The sequence below is a fragment of the Bidens hawaiensis genome, unplaced genomic scaffold (assembly GCF_021521415.1).
Source record: "Bidens hawaiensis isolate Kalapana, Puna unplaced genomic scaffold, B.hawaiensis_p1.1 tig00009444_1, whole genome shotgun sequence".
Classification (NCBI taxonomy): Eukaryota; Viridiplantae; Streptophyta; class Magnoliopsida; order Asterales; family Asteraceae; genus Bidens; species Bidens hawaiensis.
The window spans coordinates 405,934-415,843 of NW_027491699.1; the positions used below are offsets into that span (position 1 = coordinate 405,934).

The following is a 9,910-nucleotide window of genomic DNA, read 5'->3' on the forward strand; positions in this document are numbered from 1 at the left end:
ACGGGTCTTGGGTCTCATCAAACCATAAGTTTATTATTAACTTTCATAAATATTATTTATAATTAAAAAACCAGTTTTATAGTTAAAAAAATAAACGGGTCTTGGGTTTCATCAAAACCATATAGCTTTTAAACCGGGTTATAATATCTCATTTATTTGTGAAACAATTTATTATCAAATCATCAGTATATTATTAACTTTCATACAATAAAAAAATATAAATTCAAAAATAAATAAATATTAGAACAAACAATATAAAACAACCCCCGTAATACGGGGAATAAAAACTAATAAAAATATAATTGGACTATGGGCTTGGATTTGATATTAAATTAGTGTCCAATGACTAAATCATTAGAAGCCTGTTTCAGGATTTTGAATGAAATTTAAAATCATAAATTGGTATTTGATTCAAAATTCGATTTGAATCGAATAGGAATTTTCGGAAACCAATTTCGAACCTTCATTTATGAATTTCATTTTATAGGAATACTCTAAGGGGTGTTCGGTTCATGGAATCTTTCTAAAGGAATTGAATTTGGATTTGAAAATGGAGGGGAATCTTGGAAAAATACATGTATTTTGTTGGTAACCTTATTGATTGAGTTAAAATCCCCTACCCTTAGTTAAGACAAACAAACTGTGGCAGATCTAGACTTGAAATATAGGGATAGTGCTAAAAAAATTGTTTTTCTTTTTCATATTTCATACAATGTTAACAAAATAAATATAAAAAACACGACAACAAATGAATTTAAACTAACCAGGTTAACGGACCAACAGTGGCGGATCTAGGTTAGGCTGTAAATTTCTCCTCTTCGGTTTTTGAAAGCTTGAAATCGAGCCATTACATCTTCTTCATTTACTTTATCAAACGTTTCTCTTTCGACCACACAAATTAAATCATTGTTCAAATGCTTATCATCCATTCGATTGTGCAACTTTGTCTTAATAAGCTTCATTTTAGAAAAACATCTTTCAACGGTTACAGTTGCAACCGGTAAAACTAACGCTAGCTTCAATATTCGATAAACCAAAGGAAAAGTTGTATGCTTTCCGGTTTCCACCATTATACGAGCAAGATCACCCATTACACCCAGTTTTGCAAATTTATTATCTTCCTTTAAAGTGTAATTAAAGGTCGTAAGATCACCCGAAATACACCCTTTTTTCTTCATTAGTAAAATCAATCGGATAGATCTATGAAAAAACCACTATCTTCGATATGTCAAACTTAGAAAACGAATCACAATGATTTAACCCGACATGTTTTCTAACAAACTAGTTGAGACCTCATTAAATCTATATCCAAGTTCTTGAATTTGCATATCCACAACCGTATTAAAAACTTCAACCTCAAAATTATGTCGATTAGTAATGACATTCTTTTGGTTTATTTGATTATCATAACTTTTCGTCTTATCTAACTTCTTAATTTTGATTTTTTCACAAAAAGATGTCATTTTTGTCAACATCTTGTCAAATTCGTTTTATCTTAGATTATTCAATGGTAAACTAGTACACAATGGTGGTGTGTTGTGACATGTAGATTGTGTTCACAATATCTAAATATCAAGATCGGTCTTTTTTTTATTGTTAGATAAATTTGGGTTGGGTTTTTGGGTTTGGGCTTTATAATTTAAGTGGACTTTTGTTGGGCTTAAGTATTAAATTGGTTGGACTTAAAATACATACGGGTAACGTTATTTTTTCCAGGGGTAACGAAACACGAAACCGACCAAAATTTTTGTTTTTTACACTGCCGGTGAAATGTTGAGGGGTAACGGAGGCTACCCCTCCTCATAAGGTATATCACGAGTTAAGTCGGGTTGGTTCGAGTAGATTAATTAAAGAGTTACTTTGTTCAGGTAGTTGCATATTTCAGGTCGAAACACGTTTCCATCCGACATGATTTTTGGGCCGGGACGGGTTTCGGGACGGGCCGAAACCCGAACTCGTGTTGAGCTAAAAGCCTGAAACCCATTCTAATACGACCTGAAACACGTTATGATCCGATCGTGTTCCGAATCAAATTAAAAATTCAAACACTATTTTGAACTTTCTTTTTGAAAGTGTAATGATTCTTAAATTCCAATGAACATGATATTTAATTGGAATTAGTTTCAAATTCCAATTTCTTTCATATCCAATATCAAGAGATTTAAATTCCAATTCCTTCAAATTCCTACGAATTAAACACCCTACGCTCTAAATTTGCTCACTTCAATGCACGTTCAATAAAAACTGATAATGTAATAACAATAACAGATGCGATATAACGTAAGAGTCAAATACAAGTAGCGCCGGCCACAATAACGAGAAGACGTTCCATAACTCAAGCTCACACTTTTACAAATTGTCTTTGTAAAAACTTATATCTTCCTGGCCATAAAATCCTTTACTCATGTATTAAACATAATGTTTTTACACATTTGTAAGCATAGAGTTTATTAAAGTATGTTATAAACTAATTAAAATTATAGACCTTCATTACTCGAAAATTCAAAATGCTTCATTTATTTCATGAGAAACGGTACAAACCTTAAAAGTTCTCTTATCAATTGTTGCTTTGATATCACAACTCTTTCAATATTATTATCAGAATTAAAAGCAAAAAATATCGGTGTTGTTCGTATTGTTCGATCTAGTTAATTCCAACATTATCACTAATCGCAAATTATACCTCTAAGTACCAATAATCGGATATATTGGTATATCATGGATGCAGCGGAATACTCGCTTTTACTTATTCAAATATTTGACTTGCAACACATGTTTTCCACATGACTTTCAAATATACCATCCACATTGGATGCCAACTAATCAATTTCCATTTATACATATTCCACATAATTAACTAATTTAATTACCATTCATTTAATTTAATAAATTTTAATCTTAAATGATATAATAGTTAATGCATTTATTAATATTTGTTAATTAGCTCAATTAAACAAATTATGACTTTCTAAAAATTATATTATTAACAAAAATAAATTTATTATTCATGTCTTCTTTGTTTTTATGTTAATTTAAACGGGCGGATCAGACTCATATTTAGTTCAAGTAAATCGTATTTCTTAGTAAAATTAGTTCGGCTCGAAACAGGTTATGAACGGAAAGTGTTTGGGTCGGAACGGATTGTTTTAATAGAATATCAAACTGGTTCGGTCAAAAAATGCGTGTCAAAAAGGGTTATAATTCAAATAAATTCGGATCGAATCATGTTGTTTTAAATCACAATATTTTCCAACATAAAAATAAAATTCATTATTCATGTATTATTTGTTTTATATTAATTTAAATAGGCGGCTCGGTTCATGTTTGGTTCATAACAAGTTTAGAACAATGTGTTTTTTGAGTAAAATAAGTTCAGGCCAAAACAAGTTGTTTTAAAAGAATATCAAATTAGTTCGGGTCAAAATGAAAGGGTAAAAAAGAGTTATGATCAGAATAGTTTTGAGTCGAAACGGGTTATTTTAAATGATAATATTTTCTAACTTAAAAGTCGAATTCATTTTTCATATTGGTTCAAAACAAGTTTGTTGAAACAACCGGTACTTTCAAATCCGTTGGAAACTTTCTCCATTGAATTATTTTCTTTATGAACAATTAATTTATGTTTTAATTCTTCGTCACTATTATATTTAGTGTAAAATATAATTTCATTTATGAGAATTGTTAGACCTTACTACATTGTTTGGTATTATGGATTGTCTTTAAAAGATTATTATTGTTTCATATGCTATTACATATATATACTTTATGTTTGATTTCACATATAACTTGTATCGAATATATAAACAAATTTTATTGACATTATATTATTTTTCAGTCTGTGTAATACACAGGTAACTAATCTAGTTAAGTACTAATAAAATTAATCATCGAATTTCATTCCAAATAAGTTATCAATTCATAAGGTATTGATTTAATGAATTAACTACATGACTAACATAAAACGGATTAACAGTTGTGAAATCATATTGCTGTTACAACATAGGCTTCAGTTGGGAAATAAAATACTTACTAAATTACGTTATATCATATTATTATTATTTACGCTGGAAGTTTTATTCATCTCTTTATGTTTAATGGAGAAGTAATCATGCATTTACTCTCCTACACAATTTAACTATGGGTGTTGCTAAACATATCCCCCTTACTCCATTTTTACTAAATATACTCTCCCCTGAACTTATTACATAAATTACAATTAGCTCTTGACATCATTTATATACATATTAGTCCCTACAACATTACTTTCATTTAATAACCTTCACTACATATATCAAATTAAAAACTATCAAGTATTACTATTAATTTATTTTTTTAATATTAATATTTTTAATATTAATATTATAAATATTTATAATATCTTTTTTTAATTTTAATAGTATATATATTTATAATATCCTTATTTTACCACTTTATATTTTACAAAATAAACCAAAAACCCTAAACCCGAAACCCTAAACCCGAAACCGAACCCTAAACCCGAAACCGAACCTAAACCCTAAACCGAACCCTAAACCCTAAAACCGAAACCCTAAACCCGAAACCGAACCCTAAACCCGAAACCGAACCCTAAACGGTAAACCCGAACCCCAAAAACCAAAACCCAAAACCCTAAACTCGAAATCATAAAAAGAAAACACAACTTGTAAAAAAAATAATATTAAATCCTTACTTTTGTGCTAATTTGGTAATTATATGATTTCAAGGGTTAATATGAAAGTTGGTTTTTTCAAGAGGAGGGGGGTTATGACAAGCAACCTGGGGGGTACATTTAGCCTAACCCTTTAACTAAATATTTAATTATCAATTTTCTTATAACTGAAATTTAATTCGTTAAACCCCATTAATTAACCATTTGCATTAATATTCTCATAGTATATATATTTGTTTAACTATCAACATTTTAGAATAAGCTTTACAACACCTTTTCTTGAATTGATTATTTCTAACTTGGTTATTTTTTAAATAGATAGAAAATAAGCTGCAATTAAGTAAGAAACACGCACCAAATACACAACAATATACAACGATGAAGTTTGGTTCATGTAGTGACATCTTTACGATCATTTTTGTTCTTCTTTTGTTTTCCTTACTATTTTCTCCAGTTTTCTCCTCGAAGAACTTTCGAGAAGAAAACGGAACTTCCATAGAAGGCAACAAGTTGAAGAATATGAAGTCTATTAATGCTCGTCTTAGAAAGATCAACAAGCCTTTTGTTAAATCAATTAAGGTAGCTCTTATACTCCATTTGGTGTTTTGATGGTTTATTCTTGTTCTTATTACTATTTCTATTTGTACTATATACAATAATTTCTTTTTTTTTGGTAGAGTCCAGATGGTGATATAATAGATTGCATGTTATTTCATCTTCAACCATCTTTTGATATTCCCGAATTAAGAGGAAAATTGCCATTGGTATGTTTACGTTATATATACACATGAATAGTGGTTTTGAGGGGTTTTAGCTTTATACAATATTTTAATTTCTTTACTTGTTTGAAAATAAAATTATATAAAACAGACTCCACCAGAGTTACCGAAAGGGCATGATGATGCAGGAAATAGCCAAGAACTCAAGCAATTGTGGAATTCGAATGGTGAATCATGCCCAAATGGAACCATTCCGATTAGAAGAACAACTGCTAGTGACATTATTTCGAATTCTAAATTTGGAAAGAAATATAGTAGAAAAGACATCCCATCTTCACCAGTCCATGAGGTATACACTTTTTATTTATGCTATCATTATACTAAAGCAATTATTGTGTTGAAGATTACTAAAAGGATTATATAACCAACCTGAACATTACACATGTATTTATTTGTGTTGTAAATGTGTTTTAATCAAGTGTAAATGGGTTATAACTTATACATGCCATACAAGGGTTGAGACATGTCGAAAAGAGGTTGGTGGATGTAGCTTATAAATTATATATATACAACTCAACTTGAATACGACTCGTTTATTAATGGACAACTCAGAATTTTTAATATTTTAGAATGCTCGATGAAACTTACGACCATATCTTATGTTGCAGCATGCATTTGGGTATGTAAATAATGGAAAATTTTATGGAGCGAAGGCGCTTTTAAATATATGGAAACCCATTGTTATTGGAGATGATTTTAGCCTTTCACAAATATGGGTTTTAGGTGATGTTCCAAATCGTCCTGTCAACTCTGTTGAGGCTGGTTGGCAGGTAATTTACTAGTTTGAGTCTCGTATATTATACGGGTAGTTCATGAAAATTTAATATTTAACAGAACACGCATGAATACGCCGTAACTAATAATGGGAGTGTTATTGTTTGTATTTTAATATCTTCTTTGTTTTGACAGGCTTACCCAAGTCATAACCGTGATAGTCTTCCAAGATTATTTACTTACTGGACTGTAAGTTATATGTTTTTTAATTATCACTTTCTATTCATATTTAGTTGTCATATGGTTTTGGTTGTTTCAAAAAATTAAACATTTTGTTTTTGAACAAATTATTTGGTATTCTGTTATTACTTATGTTAAAATAGATAAAAAAAATTATTTATTTGTATTTATTGAACAAAACAATTCATTTATTTGTCACATATATTGCTACTTATGGCTTAATCTACAGCCTAATGGGTACTGGTCCGGTTGCTACAACTTGGATTGTCCAGGATTTGTCCACACCAGTACAAGGATATCTCTAGGAGCTGCTATAGATCCAGTATCAACATATAACGGTCAACAATACGATGTTGCTTTTATGATATGGAAGGTAAATTTTTAATAAAACAAATACATAATATTGTAACCAGATTATGTTAATGACAAAAACATATAGTTGTAGTTTATGTTTTAATGTTGAGCTTTGCAGGACCCAAAAAGCTCAAACTGGTGGTTGAAGGTGGGAAATGAAGTAATTGGATATTGGCCGGCAAGTTTATTCACAGATCTTCGAGGTCATGCAACGACGATTGAATATGGTGGAGAAGTGTTTTCGACGAACTTGGGTGGGCATACATCAACTCAAATGGGTAGTGGCCACTTCCCTAATGAAGGGTACAAAAAAGCAGCGTATGCTAGGAACTTGGAAGTGATTAACTACTATAACCAGTTAGTTGATGCTTCTAATTTGAAAACATCAGCCGAGAAACCCAATTGTTATGATGTTCAAAGTGGGTTCAATAATGTATGGCGTAATTATATATTTTTTGGAGGATCTGGACATAGTCCAAATTGCCCTTAAGAAAATATATGTAGATCTTGAGCATCCATCATTTCTTTCTTACAATTAAATAAAATACATTTCTCCTCTAATTTATTGGTTAGTTGCTTAGCTTCTTTTTTATTGTTTGATCAAAGTTTTTGTTAATTAGACTTGTATTAAAATTAACAGATCCGAAATGGTATAATTCAAGTTTCCGAAATGGTATTAAATTTATTATATTATTAAACTTAATAATATAATAACTTATATTAAAATTAATATATCAAAGTTTCACTCATTTTCATCAAGTTTTACACAGAAATGGTATGACAGATAAGTTTAGATCTTAATAATACCAATAGAAATGGTATTCTAGATCCGGAATTGGGAAATAAGATGAAAACGAGTGAAACCGAACAAACTGAATCAAAAAACATAACTTCGATGATTAACCTATGATAATACAATAATGATCCTGCATTCTATTATATTACAACTAGAGAAAACGGTTCAAACAACGCGTGCCTGATGAGCGTGGAATACTTGTACTATAGTTAATTTTATCATGTTTTATCAAGGGTTTAAACTTATAGAAAATGATTTTTACGTTAGACTAAGTCACTAAACACACACAATAAGGCAGGTGGCCCTGTCAGGCAGTAGTATAGCTTATGTAACAACCGAGTATCGAACATAAAGGACAAGACTTCCTTTACTCAATTTTTAGTTACTAAATAGTCACTTCAATTTTCTTTTTAAGATGAGGTACATTTGAGTGAAATAGAAAAGTAAATAGCTAATTAAATGTAAATGACAGAAAAGTACATAATAGTAATTGTTGTAGATAGAGAATATATGATCGACACGGTATCGCTTTAGGAATCAAATTAGCTTGGTACAAGTTAATGTTAAGTTATTAGTTTGTTGGTGTCTGAGTGAGCCCTTTGTTTCCCGTGTCCTTGTCTAGTAGTCCGGTACACCAAAGTCCAAGTTACAAAATTAAAGATTTGTTATAATGTTAAGGTCACCACATGCCCCTATGCTATCTCCGAATCATGGACAAGCTTAGATCTACGACCCCGAACATGTAGAAGTTGTATCATTGATATGAGGAGGTGGCCTTCCTGGGTCGGGCGTGACCCACTCGTTGGGGCATTTTCTTTTCTTGTTAAGGTGATTGATCTTTATTAAATGTGTGGAAATATAGTAACGGAAATGGTATAAAGTCGTACCCATATGTAGCGCTCGAAAAGAAATTGGTTTTTGACTATTCAATTTAATTTAAAGGTAGTAGAATGAGTTATCTTACACAAATTAGATGCTAACATTTAGAGCTAAAAAGTGGCTATTTTAGGCATTCTGCGTTCTGAATACATTCTGTTTTCGAAGTTTCAACATGCATTTTTTATTTTACAAAGGAAATGAATGAAGGCAACTTGGTAGGGAGCATCATGTTAGAATCAACAACAAATATGACCATTTTGAGTTTGTCTAAGGGCTAATTTTTAATTTTATTAGACATATGTTTTTATTAAACACGATTCTAACCTAGGGACTAATACCCCAATCATCCTATTAAAAATGTCATGGTTTAAAAATCACAAACTTTAAAGTAGATTGAATGTTTACTTTTGTGCTTACCAAATGATAATATCAACGTTTTGAAACCTGGCCCGGCCCGGCCGGTCAGACCGGTCCGACCGGGACCCGGGACTGAGACTGGTCCGGGTCGTAGTATACAACCCGTTTTCTAATGGACCGGCCGGGTCTCGCGGGCGCCGGTTGGACCGGACCCGGTGACCCGACGGTTGGCCTGGCAGGTTTGTTATTTTTCTTTTTTTTCTTTGTTTAATCAGAATATAATCACCATATCACTCCGTAACCCACCGTGCCGCCGCCGCTCCAAATCACCAAACACACAAACTTCGATCTCGTCTTGTCCCAAATCACAGAAGGTAAAAAATGAAGAAAAAGAAGAAGAAGAAGAAGCAGAAGAAGAAGAAGAAGAAGAAGAGGAGGAGGAGGAGGAGGAGGGAGGAGGCGGATGAAGATGGGAGATAAATGAGGTAACATGGTCTGGATTTAGGTTAAAAACAAAGAAGTTTATTTTTTTTTCCTTTTCACCTTTTCTTTAATACAAATTATATTATTCATCTTTAATATTATAGTTTTAGCAAAATAGCCCTAGACTTTTACATACTAGTGCATTAGAAATCGTATATAGCTAACTACTTTTATAAGATATATAAGTATATATTATTTATATTAATTATGACGTCATCCGGGTCAAACACCAGTCCGCCCTCCCGGGTCGGTCCGACCTTTGACCCGGTAAGGCGTCCGGGTCGATGTCCGAGCTGAGTCTGAAAACATTGGATAATATTGCCCTTCAAAATTGGGTCAATTAATATTGTTTATTAATATTAGTTGTGTGTGTTAAGGGTAAACTTGAAAATTAACTAATAAATTTTGAAAGTAAACATTTGTAATGCGACGTCGACAAACAAAAAAAAATCTGAACACTTACAATGAGACGGTAGGAAGAGAAAAATAAACAAATAAATAATTAAAAAGTGGACGGAGGATAAGCCACGACAAGAGAGTTCATCATACTCATTTCAAGTACACACGTGGCAAATTATTCAACCACAACACTCCCCGGCCCACCATCCTTTTTCCCTTTTAAATGCAACGATCACAACA

General features: G+C 31.6%; 1 protein-coding gene across 1 annotated transcript; it reads left to right on the forward strand.

Annotated features, from left to right (window-relative positions):
* Nucleotides 1-5,047: 5,047 nt before the first annotated feature.
* LOC143532359 (protein neprosin-like) lies at nucleotides 5,048-7,268 on the forward strand. The gene is made up of 7 exons (XM_077027427.1): nucleotides 5,048-5,248; nucleotides 5,347-5,433; nucleotides 5,540-5,737; nucleotides 6,057-6,218; nucleotides 6,358-6,411; nucleotides 6,632-6,775; nucleotides 6,875-7,268. The coding sequence occupies exons 1-7, from the start codon at nucleotides 5,048-5,050 to the stop codon at nucleotides 7,244-7,246; spliced, it is 1,218 nt and encodes a 405-aa protein (XP_076883542.1). The 3' UTR covers nucleotides 7,247-7,268.
* Nucleotides 7,269-9,910: the final 2,642 nt, after the last annotated feature.

Bases quoted from the DNA above. Each gene is read 5' to 3' on its own strand.
- LOC143532359 (XM_077027427.1), top strand. From the start codon at position 5,048: ATGAAGTTTGGTTCATGTAGTGACATCTTTACGATCATTTTTGTTCTT. The intron at 5,434-5,539 runs GTATGTTTACGT...TATATAAAACAG, and splicing joins TAAGAGGAAAATTGCCATTG to ACTCCACCAGAGTTACCGAA. The intron at 6,412-6,631 runs GTAAGTTATATG...CTTAATCTACAG, and splicing joins GATTATTTACTTACTGGACT to CCTAATGGGTACTGGTCCGG.